General features: G+C 34.5%; 1 protein-coding gene across 2 annotated transcripts in view; it reads right to left on the reverse strand.

The window, feature by feature from the left end:
• The window catches only part of LOC140452962 (F-box/LRR-repeat protein 4-like), a 61,218-nt gene extending 41,059 nt beyond the window's left edge, over positions 1-20,159 (reverse strand). The window contains exons 1-5 of one of the 2 annotated variants that reach the window (XM_072547286.1): positions 19,824-20,159; positions 19,634-19,697; positions 19,362-19,565; positions 5,350-5,450; positions 1,880-2,077 (exon numbers count right to left, since the gene is read on the reverse strand). In XM_072547286.1, the coding sequence (XP_072403387.1) occupies positions 1,880-2,077; positions 5,350-5,450; positions 19,362-19,547 (485 nt within the window). In that variant the 5' untranslated portion in view covers positions 19,548-19,565; positions 19,634-19,697; positions 19,824-20,159. Of the gene's footprint in view, positions 1-1,879; positions 2,078-5,349; positions 5,451-19,361; positions 19,698-19,823 lie in introns of both variants that reach the window. The other variant, XM_072547282.1, reaches the window with a different exon arrangement.
• Positions 20,160-20,446: the final 287 nt, after the last annotated feature.

Genomic DNA, 20,446 nt, shown 5'->3' on the forward strand with positions numbered 1-20,446 from the left:
TTTCAACGGTATGTCCTTCTCTTCAAGAAAACTTAATTGATTTGAGACATGATGTTGAAATTGAAAGTTTGTTTCGGGAGTGTGGGTACGAAAGATTTTGGCCGCGGATAAAAGAAGTGTATCCAATCTTGTGGAATGCAATCAAATTATTATTATTGGCATTCCCCACAACATATCTAGTGGAGAAAGGTTTTAGTTCTGTGTGTATATTGAAAAACAGACAAAGAAATAGGCTCGACATAATAGAAAGAGGGGATTTGATGTTATTATTAACCAACATTGAGCCAGACATAAAAAAATTATGTGGGGGACACCAGGCCCAAGGAAGACATTAACAACTCTTTTACACACATATAACCATTTATTATTTTACGAAATGTAAAAATAAATAAATATGGATACTTACCTTTTGTATAGATATATTATTATTTGTTTCAATTTAATGGGGGGGGGGGCGATTATAGTATTCATAACTGCTGAAACCTGCCTAAGGGGGCGATCATGGGAAAAAGGTTGGGAACCACTGCTTTAGTTTGCTTCCAAACACAATTTCACTTTTTCAATTGTTTGGGAGTTCCCATTATATAATTTATCAACAACTGGTTTATTAATAAAGACTTCAGTACTATAGGTGCCCTGAAGCGGTTAACACGTTTTCTGACAAATATGGTAGGCGAAAATAGTCAAAGGAAATGTCCTCGACAAAATTTTTCGAAAAGTGAAAGAACGGAAGGTGATAAGGAATGGAAATATGTTTCAATGAGGTTGTAATTATTTGCGATTTGACTAAAGTGTCTACGAAAAGAGTTCACAGAATTCTAAAATAATTCAAATAACGTGAAAGTAAATCGGATATGTCTGTTGAAAAAATTGAAACAGAGGAAGAAAACGTATTTAGCTTTATGCTTTTTTTTTCGAAATGACATTCTTACCTTAAAGAAAGTCGCAGGCAAAATATATTTCGACGATTTGATACCCAAAATATCAAGACGTGTATAATTTCAAACATTAAGATAAATGAACATTACATATTTGAAAAGAAGTAGGGACAGTATTCTTATAGCAAGAGAAGATAAATATTATTTTGTGGCGAAGATATCTGAAAAAAATCCTAGACTATCCTCGCGAAGGAAGAAAAATATATTATTTATACGAAACTTGACTAAATCAAGGCCATACTATCTCAAAGGTGTAACAATATTTTGAAGTTAGAGACCGCCGACAAACCTTCATTGAAGAGTTATCATCAGGTTTGAAAACCTGACGATAACTTTTGGATAATGACTTATTACTCTTCGAATCCAAGAAAACCAATGACTATTATGAAAAAATGGATACCCAAAAATTAAAGGTTGGTTTTCAAAGATTTTATTACACCTTAAACTAAATTCTGTCGTCGTTATGGACAACGTATCTTACCATACTCGACAATTGGAGCCGTCACCAATAACTGCCTGGCGGAAAGCTGACATCATAAACTGGATTCTCAAAGAAATACAACCTGCTAAAACTTTACATGACATTTCATCGTAGTGTTTATAAATTTGCCAAACACCAATGAACTTTTTTTCCTTGCTACTCCACTTTCAATCCAAATTTTTGAGTCCCGTCTTAAATTATGCATTGTCAATAAAATTATGTCAAATTGTTAATGGTGGAAACAACTTTTAAAATACACATTAAATAACTTTGCATTGCCGTAATTTAAAAAAATTATTCCAATGATTATGCACACTGTATATTAGTGAACGTAAAACTGATAATGACTGACAGAAATAACATAAACGATGACGAGAAACGCATTAGTGGAGTAAATGTATAGTAACATTAAAAATATTGACAATTTTTTATAAACTTTTTAAACACATTGAATACTTACTTGATCAATGAATCAACATTTCTAATTTTTTGATGAAATTTCCTCGAAATTGGAGGAATTTTTTCAGGTGGACCTTCCCATAATAAGATCCATTTTGAGTTACTCTCAGATGATAGTTTACCTCTAATTCGAACAACTGCTCCTGGATTAAATATCTCATATATACATATATCACTCGGCACAAGCGATTCCTCAAATCTAAAAAAAAAATAATTTTACGAATCCATTAAAACAATTATTGCAGCACGTTATAGATTCAATAAAGTCGCCAATCATTTTTTGGGCTATTGCTGAGCAAAAAATTCTAGATATTTCCAAACCAATTATCTTGTATACTGTTTTCTTTCAACTTACGAATGTAACATAAAAACCACGAAATGAACTTTTTCAAGTTAAAACCATACACATATAATACAAATAGACTGAACGCTGCAATACAGCGCGTTCCCCCAGTGCGACAGAGAAAAAAGCAGTTCCCGCATCTCTTTCTAATAGGCCGGGTTTATTGGCCACGTGACCTTCTCATTGGCCATTTAGGTCACATGGTCGATAAATCTGGCAAATTTGACAGAGATGCAGGCACTGCTTTGCGTCAGTTTTCTCTGTTGCACTGTTGTACAGCTGTTGTATCTCTGTTGTCTCTGTTGTACAGCTGTATGGCAGCGCTCAGTCTATTTGTATTATATGTACACGATTATAAACAACTTTCGTAGGTTATGAACTGACATTGAAAAAACATATGATATAATATATTAAGAGGTTCTGTGGTGGGCATTACAAAAGTGAATTCCTAATATTGAAAATTATGTGGAGATGTATAATGGAGTAAAAACTAGTATAGAAAATATAGAATAGATAAGTATAGAAAACGCTGATTTTCATAAAATATTGGGTTTGTAACAAAGTTCCGTGTGTAAGATCTTATTTATTCTCATTAGTGTTCGATCGAATAACGGGAAAATTTCTTGAAGATTGATTATGCTGATGATCTGGAGTTAGTAGGAAATAATAAAAGGAAATTAGAACAAAAGCCTGCAGCAATGGAGGAAAGATTTTGAAGAAACATTTTTTTTTTGAGTATTGTAAATTTTTTGTCCATTATTACTGTTTTACTAATTATGTTAAAGGGAACCCCCCGTTAAGATAGACAAAATGCACGTGGTGTTCGTGTGTATTAAGGTATAAAAAATGCTTATTAAAAGCTTAAAATTTTTATTTTAAAGAAGATCTTTTCGGAATTAAATCATTCCATCATCAGTTTAATAAAAAGTTGTTAAAAACATTGTATGGCCACATAAAAACATTGGAAGGACATCCGTATTAAAAAAATCCTCATGGTATTTATCAAGGTAAATGCAATAGACTGTTAACTTGTTGATTATTAAAAACTGAAAATGGGGGCATCTTACATGACCCACTGTAGCTGGTGAGGTTTTATCGACTTACATTACCTCTAATCTGTGCTGGAGTCTTGGGCTAACTAACCAGCACAGATCAGAGGTAATGTAAGTCGATAAAACCTCACCAGCTACAGGGGGTCATGTAAGATGCCCCCATTTTCAGTTTTTAATAATCAACAAGTTAACAGTGTATTGCATTTACCTTGATAAATACCATGAGGATTTTTTTAATACGGATGTCCTTCCAATGTTTTTATGTGGCCATACAATGTTTTTAACAACTTTTTATTAAACTGATGATGGAATGATTTAATTCCGAAAAGATCTTCTTTAAAATAAAAATTTTAAGCTTTTAATAAGCATTTTTTATACCTTAATACACACGAACACCACGTGCTTTGTATTCAACAGGTATACTAGCCACTCCTGGATATCTCCACATCATGGTTTGTTCCAGTTTCACTTTTAATTATAGACAAAATGCCCTCACTCCTAGATTCAATTTTTTAAATTTGTTTACGTTCTATGTGATTAAAAATAAGGCACAGCGCAATTTTAGCCGGTCACGACCCTCCACCTACCCCTACCCAAAAAAATGTCAATTTTTCGTTTTAATTTTTTTAAGTGGAATGCAATCAATTTACATATATAATATGTCATTTCCGTAGTCAAGTCTTCAGCATTTCTCTCCTGTTCTTCATTTTGGACTCATTTACATTAAAAACTACAATATTAAAAGCTCTCCTCTCTCTATCCATAATTTCACTAATTAAATCTTCCTTAACACTCAATGACATTTCACCATTACTCTTGTAACCTTCAACACAGTTTTTTACTTTTCTTGCAGCTCGTTTGGTCACGACCCTCCATACTCAAAAAAATGTCAATTTTTCGTTTTAATTTTTTTTTAAGTGGAATGCAATCAATTTATATGTCATTTACCGTAGTCAAGTTTTCAGCATTTCTCTCCTGTTCTTCATTTTGGACTCATTTACTTTAAAAACTACAATATTAAAAGCTCTCCTCTCTCTATCCATAATTTCACTAATTAAATCTTCCTTAACACTCAATGACATTTCACCATTACTCTTGTAACCTTCAACACAGTTTTTTACTTTTCTTGCAGCTCGTTTGGTCACGACCCTCCATACCCAAAAAAATGTCAATTTTTCGTTTTAATTTTTTTTTAAGTGGAATGCAATCAATTTATATGTCATTTACCGTAGTCAAGTCTTCAGCATTTCTCTCCTGTTCTTCATTTTGAACTCATTTACTTTAAAAACTACAATATTAAAAGCTCTCCTTCCTCTATCCATAATTTCACTAATTAATTCTTCCTTAACACTCAATGACATTTCACCATTACTCTTGTAACCTTCAACACATTTTTTTACTTTTCTTGCAGCTCGTTTTGTAAGTCACCAATTTTTTGTAGCAATGTAGGAATTAATTTAACTCCGGCTTCACAGTCTTCGCCGTAATACTGCAATAATTTGGTTCCCTTAAGATCAATAACTTTTAGTTCACTAGCAGTAAGATTTGAACAATCCCTGTGCATAGCCCTCTGGTAGATATCACATGTTATATGTGGCCGAGATTGAACCAGATTGAGCTATGACCGCCACATATATATTGTAACATAGGACTAACTGCAATGATGCCAAATGTACAACTGCATCGCTTGAGAAATCTTTAAAAACTTATTATTTTTACAATATATGTGACAACACTATGATATTAACTTCAGACAAGATCTGTTTGAAGTTAATATCAAGAGATATTTCTGAATAAGTCTTTGCCTATTCAATTATAACTATTAATTAATAAAAATTCAATTTGAATATACAGTAAGGAAGAATATTTTAAAAATATTCCCCCCCCCTATATGTGGACCTTGTGTAAGCATAAAATAACTATTATTCTGTCATGTTCACATAATGCTATACACCAGAACTTTGTACACTTCAGAATGTTGTTCTTAATTTATTTTATTACATCTATACTACATTTTTCAAATAATCATTTTTAAAAGTTTAACATACTTATATTAAAAAATTTGTTCAAACTTACTCAACAGTAATATAATCTTCAGCTCCTAAACAATCATAATCTTGTGGTCTATAATTTGGTTGATAAGTTTTACTTTGCTTCCACCAGTTTCCATAGTTTTTCTACAACATTTAAAAAAAATAAATATTAAAGCTATCTTGTGTGCAACAATATGGAATCTGTCTTTTTATTTTCAAATGATTTCTTTAGCAGCCCAAAATCCTTAGATGGATGTAGATATACATAATGAGAATAATCATCACTTATGGCACAACTAACTTACCCACGGAAAATTTATCCGGCCCTCCCGTTATTCATGCCGAGGTGGAGTATGCTATTAAAGTAAAAAAACTGGGCAAGGCCCCTGGACCGGATGGTATTACTACGGAAGCCATAAAACTATTGGAAGATGACAACATCGACATGGTGTTAACAATTTTCAATGCCATATATAACACCGGCCACATTCCAACAGATTGGCTTTTGATTGGATGCAAAGACCACAGACGGATCAGTTTAATGAGCCATTTGTTTAAAGTATTTCTTCGCAGTCCCCCACACAAGAATGTTTAGAAAGCTGGAAGAGCTAAGCGGCGAGACATAATTTGGGTTCAAGAGTGGACTGGGTGGACATAACAAGAAGAACACGGGAAAGACGAACATCATTTGAAGTCGCAAGACGGAAAGCAGACAAGATATGCAGAAACAAAAAGAGAGCTTATGAAAATGGACAAATAGAAGAAATGGAACAAAATTTCAAAAAAAACGAAACTAGAGGAGCTTACGAATACCTAAAAAAGATAAAAAGTGGATATAAACCTCAAACAAGCCTATGCAAAGATGAAAGTGGGCAAATAATCAGTGACCAACAGAAAGTCACAGAAACCTGGAAGCATTATTTTCAGACCCTACTTGGAACACAAGTAGATATGGAAGATGAAATGGGTACGAACCATGTAGAAGAGAACGAAGTTGAAGTAGAAGCTCCAACCATAGAGGAAGTTCTCGAAGCTATTAAGGCCCAGAAAAACAATAAAGCCCCGGGAGTTGACGAGATTCCAGCAGAACTGTATAAGGTAGGTGGCAACCACCTATCAAGTCATATCCACGCGCTTATCAAAGAAATATGGCAAGAAGAGAAAATACCCGACGAATGGAAGAAAAGTATAGTATGCCCAATCTATAAAAAAGGAGACAAACTCCAGTGCAAAAACTACCGTGGAATTTCTCTACTATGTACAGCGTATAAAGTCCTCACGTATATTATAAACCAGCGACTCCAACCACTAGCAGAAAATATTATTGGAGAATATCAGACGGGCTTCAGACGGGGAAGATCGACAATGGATCAAATATTTACAGTCAAGCAGGTCTTGAGCAAATCGTGGGAACACGACATTGATGTTCACAACGTGTTTGTAGACTTCAAACAGGCATACGATTCAGTCAAAAGGGACAGACTATACTATATATTGGCAGAATTAGCAATACCACATAAGCTGATTAGACTCATTAAAGCCACAATGGATGAAACTCAGGCATGTGTACGAATACAAAACAACCGGACAGACTTTTTCAAAATCTCGCAGGGACTAAAGCAGGGAGATGGGCTGGCACCAACATTGTTTAACCTGGCACTGGAGTATGCGGTTAGGCAAATGCAAACTGGACGAGAAAACCTACTGACCAATAAAACGGTTCAACTGGCTGCCTACGCCGATGATATTAATATTATGAGTAGAACATCAACAGGAGCACAGGAAGCATACGCAGAGTTAAAAACACAAACGAAAAGGCTAGGTCTGGAAATTAACACAGAAAAAACAAAAATAATGGTACAGACGAGAAGAAATATAATCCCACAAAACATTATGCATGAAGATGACATTGAAACGGTTGGAAAGTTTACATACCTGGGAGTAGAAATATATGCCGATGGAGCAGAGGATGGAGAAATACGAAAAAGGATAACGCAGGCAAACAAAGCTTATTTTGCCCTCTCCCATATATTTCGGTCTAAAAGTGTCCACCGAAATACAAAGATGAGAATCTATAAAACTTTAATTCGGCCAATAGCATGTTATGGCAGCGAAGCATGGGTCCTGAAAGAAACATCCAAAAACAAACTCGACACATTCGAAAGAAAAGTACTGAGGAGAATACTAGGACCTGTGAGGGAAAACGGAATCTTCAGAATTCGATATAACAACGAGCTCTATCAACTGTATAAGGAAACACCCCTGTCAGACTTCATTAGAATACAAAGATTGCAATGGGCCGGACATGTGATACGAATGGGAGAGGATAGGCTACCAAAACGAGCACTGAACGCCAGAATGCAGGGAAAGAGACCAGTTGGAAAGCCAAGAAAGCGCTGGGAAGACACAGTAAGCAGCGACGCACAAGCACTTTTAGGAGTCCGTGTATGGAGAAGAGCAGCCACAGACAGACAAGGGTGGAGGCAAAAAATAAAGGAGGCCAAGGCTCATTTTGGGCTGTAGTGCCGTAGAAGAAGAAGAAGTGGACTGGGTACACGTGAAGCAGCTTTCTGCTTGAAAACTCTTGTACAAAACTGCATAGATCAACGAAAGGATATATTCATCACATTCCTCGATTATGAAAAAAAAAATGTTACATAACACTAACATTGACGAGAAAGATATAAGAGGAATCCAGAATCTCTATTAGAATCAAAAAGTACGAGTGATGCTGAACAAAAATGAATAAACACAGAGACATTTTAAATTTTAAGAGGGGTGCGACAGGGGTGTATTTTGTCTCCTGTGCAGCTCAACCTCTATGTGGAGAATGTTTTTGCAGAGGCACTCGAAGGCTCTGAGTGTTGTATAAAAGTCAACGGGTACCTGATAAATAACGTTGGTTACACCAATGACACCGTTATAAACACAGACAACGAACATGATATGCAGTTGATGCTAAATAAAATAAATGCCGTAGGAAAAATATATAGCTTAAAGATAAATGCTGGAAAAACTAAATGCATAGCAATAACAAAAAAATGCACTTTTCTAGTACAGCTGCAAGTAGATAACGTTCCAATCAAGTAAGTGAAACCATTTAAATACTTTGGAATGATAGTGAATGACCAATGGGATCCTCAACAACAAATAAAATGCTGTACCGAACAAGTAAGACAAGGCTTTTATTAAATTAAAACCGCTAGTATGTAACCACAATATTTCCTTCAACCTCCGCTACAGGATGGTGAAATGCTATGTATGGCCCATATTGTTATACGGCATTGAGACATCGACGTTACACATATCCTCCAATAAAAAGTTGGAGACCTCTGAAATGGGAACCTTGCAAAGAATGTTCCGCATAGCATGGACAGATAGGGTTAGAAACGAGGAAATCTTAAGAGAAGTGCAACTACTGAGAGAGAATTACTCAACTTGGTCAAGGTACAAAAAATTGGATATCTGGGCCATACCCTGAGAGGAAAAAATATGCAATCCCACAACTAAATATCCAAGGAAAGATTGAGGGCAAGAGCGGAGTAAGAGCGTCGCAAACAAATGTCGTGGTTACAAAATATAAAGAACTGGACCAGCATAAATAACATTGGTGAGCTTTTGCATGCCGCAAAAGATAGACTTCTGGCCTTAATATAATATATTTTGGCGATAATTCGACAACACACTATAGGTGCACTGCACCATAAGAAGATGGCACAGTGCGCAGAGAAAGTAGGACCGTTTAAACAACATGAGTCAAAATCTGGCAAAGCTCCAAAGTCTATCTTGTGCATTGGTAGTAAGTGCAATGAGAACATGCACATACTAGTAGAGAGTGTTAAAACGAAAACTATATATTGTATAGAATGACTAGTGGAGGAATCATTAGACCAATTAATCAATTAGACCGATACGTCCAGTATTAGCATAGTATTAGTATAATGAGCCATTTATTACAAAGTTAAGTTGCAAAAATAATTTCATACATATCATCATATAAAATAATAATACATAAATATCATACAAACATAAATATATCAAATAATAATACTATCAAGTGGTACAGAGATTGCCCCAAAACAGCAGAAGAAACTGGATAAGATTGTAGGATCTAAAAATAAACAATAAGAGTCACCGATTAAATGAACCAAACAAGAAAGATATAAAAACGCCTTTTATGAGACCAGTACCCTTTTGCAGAACTTGTAACAGCTTAATGCTGACAGAAATTGAACAAGAAGTAGACCAGAAAAGATATAAACATTAAACAATCAAACTGACTTATTAAGAATTATAACCATCATACAAATATATAAACATAAATATATCGAATAATAATACTATTAAGTGGTACATAGATTGCTCAAAAACAGCAGAAGAAACTGGGATAAAATTGTAGGGTCTAAAAATAAGCAATACGAGTCACAGAGTAAATGAACCAAGCAAGAAAGATATAGAAACGCCTTTTATGAGACCAGAACCCATTTGCAGAACTTATGCTGACAGAAATTGAACAAGAAATAGATCAGAAAAGATATAAACACTAAACAATCAAAATAACTTATTAAGAATTATAATCCTAGAGAATTTAAAGGTTGCATTAGTTTAAACATATGTATAGTACAAATTTATTAATTTCAATTCTAGTTTTTTTTGTTTATACTTTACAGGATATGCTGCAGAAAATGATAGAAGCTGTATGAAAATGTTATATTTCTTTATCAGAGACCCAAATGAAACAATTCATCTACACATAATCAATTAGTCACTATTGCTGATGACTTAAGTGATTTTTAAAAGTGACTGTTCATTTGAAATATACCAGACATCTTCCCTATAGCCTAAGATCCCACTGCAGGATCACTAAGTTCATAACGTAGTTAATCAAACTCATATTTTAACATACTGTTACGAAAGATTTATCCCATATAGGAAAAGTCCATTGACGAAAAAGATAGTGAAGTTTGAAACGTCAGAAAATATATAATTATATAGTTGTCAGTTAGTTATATTGTATTGTAATATTGTTGGTGTTGAATAAACTTAATTTTCAAGAAGTGTAACATTGGTGACAGCGGTGGGATAAAGAAATATTTAGCAGTTGTTAATGGTAAATACAAGATCCACTGAGTTTGACAAAGTAATGGATACGTCGGGACCCCCTGCATGGTTTTTAAAAATGAAAGAAGATGAAGAGAAGCGTAGACAAGAAGAGAAAGCGGAAAATGAGAAGCGTAGGCAAGAAGAGGAAGAGGAAAAGGAGAGGCGTAAAAAAATAGAGGTAGAAATCATAGATGGTTTATCCCAAATTCACGAAAATTTTCAGTTAAAGATAAGTCAAATCACTAGTAGAACAGATAAATTAAAAGAAAAACAAAACAATTTTAAAAATAAAATAGAACAACAACAAAATGATTTGAAATCTAATTTACAAATACAAATAGTTGAGTTAGAAAAAAAAATTAATACCCAAGCTTCTTTATCTAATGTTTCAGTAACTAACGTCGAATCTAAACAAACAGCTTCATCGCCTTCCATAATTGAACCAGGTACAATTAGAACCAGTAAATTTTTAAAACCACCCTCATTCGATGGTCAGAAAGCATGGGAAATTTATCGTTTTCAATTTGAAGCTGCAGCTAGAGCAAATGGCTGGAATGAAAAAGAAATGGCAGCATCTTTGGCGGTGTCGCTTCGAGGACAGGCAGCAACCGTTTTGCAATTCCTTCCTCAAGATGCACCCAGTTATACCTCTCTCGTTGAAGCTTTAGAGACAAGATATGGCCAGCAGCATCTAAAGCAGGTTTTCCAAAGTCAGCTAAAAATTCGATATCAAAAACATAACGAAAGCCTGCAAGAATTTGAAGCCGATATTAAAAGACTATTGCACTTGGCATACCCTCAGGCACCTAAAGATTTTCTGGAACAAATTGGAATACAGGCATTCATAGATGGACTACAGGATGTTGAAATGCAACAAGCTCTCCGATTACAACATCACAAATCGCTAAAAGGAGCACTCTCAGCCCAGGAGTATGAAGTGGCAAAGAGCATTTCCAGATCTCGCCAAAAATTAAGAGAAATAAGATTTCAAGAAAATGAAGAAATCACAACCGCAGATAACCAACAATCTATTTTATTCCAAATTTTAAACATACTGCAAAATCTTCAACAAAAACCTCGAAATGAAAACAGAAGATGTTTTAATTGCGGGAGAATAGGACATTTTCAAAACAATTGCAGAAGCCGATCCCAAACAAGGAGAGAACATCCAAAGAATGAGGCTAGAAGGTCGCCTAGATCGACATCCAGAAGCCCATCACATAGTCCTATTAGAAATACTAGTAGAGATAGGTCTCTAAGAAATCGATCTCCCACAACTGACCACAGATACGCAAACAATAGCCAGGGAAACGAATAAAAGTCGACACTAAGGGGCGGGCGTCGGCTGCATCTAATAAAAGCCCCCAAATTCCCACTTACACTTTACATAAAAATGAACAGGATTTATTACTTAAGAGCTACGTTGAGAATCAAAAATGCACCTTTATTATTGATACCGGTGCAACCAGATCCTTTATTCGAACCGGATTTCTGAATGAGAAACTACAACCCACTAAAACAAACTTATTCTTGAAACAGCTTCAGGCCACACTATTCCAATTCATGGAGAGATAACGGCAACCATACAGATTGGTAACACCTTGATAAAACACATTTTCCTTGTAGCCGATATTAAAGACGAATGCGTTCTTGGGATGGATATTATGCAGAAAAAATTTATTATAGATCTTCAAAATAAAATTTTGTTAATTGAAAATGAAGAAATTGTCCTAAATTTGGAAGAATCGGTACCTCAAGTAAGAGTTATAGTGAGCGAGGATACAGAAATTCCTCAAAATTCTGAAAGTATCATCCTGGCGAGACTGAGTCAAAAACCTGAAGGTCTACATTTCGGCGTTGTGGAAAGCGATGAACTAGTTAGTGATGGAATTTTGATAGCCAGTAGCCTTATTAATGTAGATGAGATGATTCCAGTAAGGGTTGCTAATTTGTCTAAAAAGCCTTTTAAATTGAAGAAAGAACAACAAATAGCATTCTGTACACCAATAGAAAAAATAAGCAAGTGCGAAAAATATTTAAAAAAGAATACAGCTTCCAGTAACCCAGTTGACGCTAGCGTAGTGAAACAACTAATCAAAAATGTTGACCACTTAACAACTAAAGAATTAAACAAAATTAACGAATTTATTAATGAAAACTACGACATTTTTGAATCCGAGAAATCTACAGGGCGTACTAGTTTAGTTCAACATAGAATTTATACTGGAGATGCAAGAGCAATTCGTCAAGCGCCACGGAGATTGCCATTTGCTAGACAAAAAGAAGTTGAAAACATAATACAAGACATGATAAATGCTGATATTATCGAAGAAGCTTCGGGCCCCTGGTGTTCACCAGTAGTCTTAGTAACTAAGAAAGATGGATCTACTCGCTTTTGTGTAGACTACAGAAGATTAAACCAGGTTACACAAAAAGACAGTTATCCGTTGCCACGAATAGATGATACACTAAACACTCTATCAGGTGCTAAATGGTTTTCTACTCTAGATTTAAAAAGTGGCTACTGGCAAGTAGAAGTACATCCTGATGATCGAGACAAAACTGCTTTTTCAACTGGCCGTGGTTTCTATAGGTTTCAGGTTCTACCATTTGGTCTGTGTAATGCTCCAGCTACGTTTGAACGTCTAATGGAGATGGCTTTAAGAGGACTTACCTGGAAAACGTGTCTAGTATATCTTGATGATATAATGATTATGTCCAAAACGTTTGACGAACATCTGAAAAACTTAAGCGAGGTATTTGACAGATTGAGAAATGCCAATTTCATCATCATCATTGGTGCTACAGCCCTATAAAAGAGCCTCGACCTTCCCAAGTCTACTACGCCAGTCAGTTCTATCCATTGCCAACTGTTGCCAGTTTGCTGCGCCTATTTGTCTACCATCCTCATCTACACCATCCCTCCATCTGAGTTTTGGTCTACCCCTTTTTCTACTTCCCACAGGTTGTGACATAAGGATTCTTCTAGGAGGGTTCTTCTGCTGTGATCTTGCCAGATGTCCTGCCCATCTTAGTCTTCCTATTTTTATAAAGGATACTACGTCTTTACCACCAAATATATGTTTATATCTGTGATATATCTCGTAGTTGTACCTCCTTCTCCAAACACCATTTTCACAGATGCCACCAAATATTCTTCTCAGGATCCTTCGTTCAAATATAAGCAGGAGATTTTCATCTGCCTTGGAAATGGTCCATGCCTCTGACCCATATGTCAACACTGGTTGTATAAGGGTTTTGTATATGGTTATTTTTGTTTTTTGGCTTAAGTTTCTGCTTCTCATATGTCTACTCAGTCCAAAATAGCATTTGTTTGCTAGGATTATTCTTCGCTTGATTTCTTCCGTCATGACGTTCTCCTTGGTGATCAGGGAGCCTAAGTATGTGAATTTGTCCACCACTTCAAAGGTAGAATTATCAACCGTGAGTTGGTGGCCGATGTTTCTGGCTCTATTGTTGGGTGTTGATGCCATTATCTTAATGCCAATTTAAAGTTAAATTATAAGAAATGTTCACTATTTCAAAGAGAATCATACTATTTAGGACATATCGTTTCAGTAGAAGGAATTAAAACTGATTCAGAGAAGATTTCAGTTATTAAAGATTGGCCTAAACCAGGAAATAAAAAGGAAATTAGAAGTTTTCTTGGACTCTGTTCATATTACCGAAAATTTATTAAAGATTTTGGCCGCATAGCTAAGCCCCTTTATCGACTAACAGAAAACAACATTGAATTTGACTGGACACCGGATTGTCAAAATGCTTTCATATATTTAAAAAAACGACTTACAACAGCACCAATTCTAGCATATCCACGAGAAGATGGCAAATTTCTGTTGGATTGTGACGCATCTCAGCATGGTATTGGCGCAGTATTATCACAAGAACAGGAAGGCGAAGAAAAAGTTATTGCATATTTTAGTAAAACAATGGGAAAGGCTGAAAAGAATTATTGTGTTACCAGAAAAGAGCTCCTAGCTATTATAAAAGCCCTAGAACAGTTTCATACTTTTCTTTATAACAGAAATTTTATAGTTAGAACTGACCATAGCGCTTTACAGTGGCTAATGAATTTTAAGAAGCCAGAGGGACAAGTGGCTCGGTGGATAGAGAGACTCAGCAGTATAACTTCGACGTAGTACATAGAAAAGGGCGTCTCCATAACAATGCTGATATTCTTTCTAGGCGACCCTGTTTGGAACGACAACGCCAGTACTGTAAAAGACTTGAAGATAAAGAAAACATAACCAAAGAAGTAAGTCTCCAGGTAACCACAGTTATACAGGAAGCAGATAATGATCAGACTTCCCTGGAAAACCTTAAAAAGAGTCAAAAGAAAGATAATGACTTACGTCATACGAGAATGGCTTAAAAATGGAGTAAGACCTATTTGGCAGGAAATAACCAAATACAGTGGAACTATAAAAGCGTACTGGGCTCAATGGCAATCTCTGTATCATTCCAATGGTCTATTATATCGGAAGTGGGAAAGTCCCGATGGAGTACGTATAGTTCAACAAGTGGTACTGCCGAAATCACACATTAAAAGTGTGTTGCAAGAACTTAATAGCAGCCTTTCTGGAGGACATTTTAGAGTCAAAAGAACACTGGCCAGAGTTCGAAACAGATTTTACTGGATCAATTGTCGCCGAGATGTGGAAGATTGGTGTAGGAAATGCGATTTATGTAATGGTAAAAAAGGCCCTAGAACAAGAAGTCGTGGTAAAATGGCACAATATCTTTCCGGAGAGCCTTTTGAACGACTTGCAGTGGATATTCTTGGTCCATTTCCGATTACAGAGAGAGGGAACAAGTACTTAATGGTAGCAATGGATTATTTTTCAAAATGACCTGAAATTGTACCCCTTCCTAATCAAATCAAGAAGCGACTACAGTAGCAGCATTTATAACACACGTCGTATCAAGACATGGAGTTCCTTTAGAGTTACATTCTGATCAAGGACGAAATTTTGAATCAGAATTATGGCAAGAATTAATGAAAATCTTGGGTATTAAGAAAACTCGCACTACACCACTCCATTCTCAATCAGACGGAATGGTCGAAAGACATAATAAGTTTGTCAATACCTTTCAATGTTTGTCTCTGATAATCAAAAAGATTGGGATAGTTTAATTCCTCTATTCCTGTTAGCCTATAGAAGTTCCGAACATGAAGCAACTGGTTATTCTCCATCAATGATGATCACCGGAAGAGAAATGAAGCTTCCTCGAGATCTTATTTTCGGAAGATTGCCTCCCTGCGAAGAAGAACGTTCATTCCCGACCTACATTGAAAATTTGAAAGAAAAATTAGAAAAAGTCTACGAATTTGCTCATAAAAGTTTAAAGCTTCAAAGTGATAAAGCCAAGGCCAGGCTCGACATACATGCTACTGGTACAACTTTCCCAAGAGATGACCCAGTATGGTTATACAATCCCACACGTAAGAAAGGACTTTGTCCGAAACTTCAACGAAACTGGGAAGGCCCGTATACCGTCCTGCAGAAAATAAATGATCTAATCTATCGCATCCAGTTTTCAGCTAGAAGTAAACCCAAGGTAGTTCATATCGAGAGACTAGCTCCATACCATGGAACTGATCCACCTCGTTGGCTTCAATCGATTCCCGATAGTCCAGTTATTCGAGGCGAGTAACTATAAAGGAGGAAGCTTTGTAGCAGTTGTAAAAAGTGTCACGAGGTAATGAACCACGTGTTAGACCTGTCGATGAGGAGCGTCAAAACAGGGATATTGATATTTTTGCTTTTGTGGAAGCTAGTGAACCCTACAATAGTGTACAAATTGCTAGGGAAGTTAACGTGAATGCTCGAACTGTCCAGCGAGTTCTCAAAAGGAATGGGTATCACTGTTTTAAGATACAAACCACACAAGAACTGTTTCCTTAAGACAACTTTAGACGGATGGAGTTTTGTGAAATTATGTTAGATAAACGCAATGAAAATGTACACATTTTTAAAAATATTTTATTTCCTGACGAATCTTCATATTCATTACATAAAAAACACAATCCATCCATTGCAAGGTATTATTCTCGGAAAAATAAGCACCTCAGTGTTGAAGTGCGAACGCAACATCCGCAAAAGTTAAATGTTTGGACTGGGATGTTAGGCGACCATATTGTCGGTCCATTTTTTATCGATGGAAACCTAAACGGGCCCAAATATTTACAACTCTCTCAGAATGAGATCATTTCGGCAGTTTGACGCCTTCCCGTTAATTTTCAGGAGGTTTATTTCCAACAGGATGGGTGTTTGGCTCACAATTCTAGAGCAACTATTGACTTCCTCAATCAAATGTTTCCTGATCGACTGATTAGTATTTGTGGTACAATTAAATGGCCCGCTAGATGCTGTGACTTAGCGCCCAACGAATTCTTTTTTTGGGTTTTTCTCAAAGAAAACATATCAGTTGGAAAGCGGCACAAACCTAGTCGAATTAAGGGCAAAAATACTTCATTTCTCTGCAAGCATTATACCAGCCCTACTCCAAAATATGAGGAGAAATCTGTATGACAGATTTGGTTAGCAGTTTAGCACAAGGAGGTGGAATATTTGAGCCTGTAATTCATTAATCTGCTTTCCTAATTTTTATTTTTTGTTAGGTGCATTTTAAGTTTACGAAGTTTGTAGGTTCTTAATTAGGTAGTATTTTTTATGTTTATGTAGTTTGGAAGAATTTTATTGTTTTCTTTTTATTTAAAAGTACAAACGATTCTAATTCTGATTTTTTTCTTCTTTCTTGTCTTATTGTTATAAGCTTTGTCCATAAAATTTGTACAATTTTCAGTGACAATAAAGCATATTACTTATTTACTTACTTATTTATTTGTATTGCTATTAAGGCAAAAAATAACCAAAAAATTAGTTTTAGAGCATTATAATAAATATACTCTAGAGATGGGAATGCAATAAATCTTAATTCCTATGGTCAACAAAACAATGTCGTTATCTGTATAATAATATACATACCACTTGTCAAACAGGTGTCGTTGCACCTTATACTCTATTTAACTTTATCTTTGATACCTCGATGTTTTTCACAGTTGTCAACACTAATTTTGAACCATTTTTTCGCAGGCAACCTTATATCATCATATCAAGAAAACAATTAGCTCTAATTTGATATAAAAAACATGCATATACTTAATGAGCAGTAGGTATATATTATTTAAAAAATAAATGAACGAAATAAAATATTTTTCAAAAACTAATTACCATTAATTAAATTAAAAATATATGCAGCCTCTTTTTGACTGGTAACCTATTATCAATGTATTCTCTGTAATTTTAAATGTATGTAAAAATGCGAGTTTGATGAACTAGGTACATTATGAACATAGTAATCCTGCAGTGGGATCTTGTGCTACTACAATAGACAATAAATATCATAATTATGAACTTAATAATAAGACTATATAAAAAAGATACATACAGCAAAACAAATCCAAGAGAAGAAACTTACTCAACCAATACTGACAGGGAATGGAATCTGCCAAGGAAATGCATTAACCCCTTAATGTACACATTAATTTTGAAGTTATGGTCAAAAAATGATCAAATTTTTTTTTTAGTAAAAATGTTTTGTTTTGGTTATAATTGAATACAAAAAATATTTTCAATGGCGTAAAACCTTTACTTTTCGTGGGGGGGGGGGGTGTATGCAAATCCGTTGAAATTTAAAAATTTTGTTCAGACGAAATACTTTGAATAGGTAAATAGTAGTATGATTTATATGAACAATACAAATATTCCAACATATTTTATTGACACACACACACAATATTGTATTTTAGATGAATTATAATGAAATTTAGTAAAACAAAAAATACACACATTACTCTAACCTACCGAATATTATATGCAAAATTTACTTACCAAACAATATAATAATATGTTGAAAATAAGGCACAAATTAGTTCAAATGCAAAAAACAATAAATATCGACTTCAGACGACTTTACACCAGCAAGACAGAAGGCTTGTATCAAAACAAAAGTTCGACAATAATATCGGTTATAAATGATGATGATTGCAAATTGCAAGTTATGAGATAATAAATATATTTTAAAGTAACACAATACTGACTGAGTCATCTATTTTATAATATAAAAATAACTTAGATGTATGCTTACATATGTCTCTTTATACAAATATCCGCTTTGACAGGCTTACAAAATTTTATGGATAAAATTTAACCAGCGCCCGTGTCCCAGACAAGCGCGTACAAAATTACCAGTAAGGCGCGCCCGTGTCTGAGTCGGGCACGTACGTTAAGGGGTTAAAACAGAATAAAAAAAACTACTAAAATGAAAGACCAGAAAATGGGAGAAAAAGAGATAGATAAATAGTTTATGCTAAGCAGCCAATACAAGAAGCAGAGGGTGTGTGGAGAAAAATATGATGTTAGACAAAGAATCTACACAACTTTTTTCAAATTTTCATCTTTGATTCGTTTATAAACTTAAATAAAATATCTAATTTAGATTTTTCTGAATAAGATAACAAGTTGATAGACCAGAAGTTAACTGATAGACTAATGTTAGGATAGATTAAGTCTAGATATAGGTTCTGTGATGATAAAGATGAATGTTCTGTTAGTATGTTTATTTTGGTGGTTTATTTTATTTCTGATTCATCATTTGCAAGCTTTTTGTTATAACTATTTACTAGAATATGAAAATATGGACTATTATCTCCCTCACACAGTCATAAGATGTTGTTGTAGCAGATGGGATATGTTTGGTACTGATTCTATTCTATCAATTCTCAAAATTATATTTAAGAAACTATTGCTGAGAATAGATACAATGAACTAACAATTATCTAAAACATCGACTTTAATATATCACAGTTTTATCTTAATTGATTAATGAAATTGCATTGCTAACTTTTTTACTAATGAAATAACTTACTAAGCAATAACATTCAGGAAAATCTCCATAGGAAGGATACAGTTCATATTTTCCAACTAAATTACAAGGAGCATAATGGAAGCTGCCAATATGATTGTATCTAGATGAATAGTCTTTAACTTTGTGTACATAATATTCTACTCTCCTCCTTGTAGCTGGATTGACTGCCTCTTTTGTTGTATTCATTTGGTTGAAGTAGTGTTACTAATTAATTAAAATCATCTATGTCATAAATCATATAGGATCATGAGAATGTATTGTACACTACTTGCCTTACATGAATTTTATAGGGTCACTATTAACTCTTATAATTTGATAGTGCTTAATTAATCCTTCCTAAAACAAATTTAAAGAACAACTCAAGGCAAGTTACAGTTTAAGTGTTTTTTGATACAATCGTTTAAAATCAAGATACTGTCAACTCTTTTTGTTAACAAAAAACGTGACTTGTCTAATTTGTACCTGTGTTTTGAACTCCCTTCCTATCTTACTCTAGAAATAAAAGTCTGCAAAGTAACTACCAATTCAAGTTTAAAAGACGGTTTTGTGGTTTAATTTATATCAAGAAACTAATACGAAACTGCTTTACATATGACAGTGTATAATAAAACCATATTTTTGCCTATTTTTTGTTCACATTTTATTTAAATGACATCACATATCACATCACATCACAAATTGACATCAAATCAAAATCAAACGTTTTAAAACACGTGCAACTGACAGCGCGAAGTTGCCGAACTCACTTTTTTTATAAAAGTTCTGGAAAGTGTTTTCATGTGACATGTCTGTTATACTCGGTTCGCTATCTCCAGTCCGAACTGTCTAGTGAATTTTGTAATTATTTTTTTGCGAAGTTAGTTACTTTTTGACAGTCTCGAAGTGGCTGGAAATTACTATACAACCAAGCATACGTACTTATAGCTAATATTAATAGTAAACAAACTAAATAGTATATAAAATAGAACTTTACAAATTACCGACAATCAATATTTATTTATTTGCACTATATATAATAAATAGTTATGTTAAATTATAACAACTAAAATATATTGTTTAAATATATACCACAGTATAGATAACAA

Source organism: Diabrotica undecimpunctata, chromosome 1 (assembly GCF_040954645.1).
Source record: "Diabrotica undecimpunctata isolate CICGRU chromosome 1, icDiaUnde3, whole genome shotgun sequence".
Taxonomy (NCBI): Eukaryota; Metazoa; Arthropoda; class Insecta; order Coleoptera; family Chrysomelidae; genus Diabrotica; species Diabrotica undecimpunctata.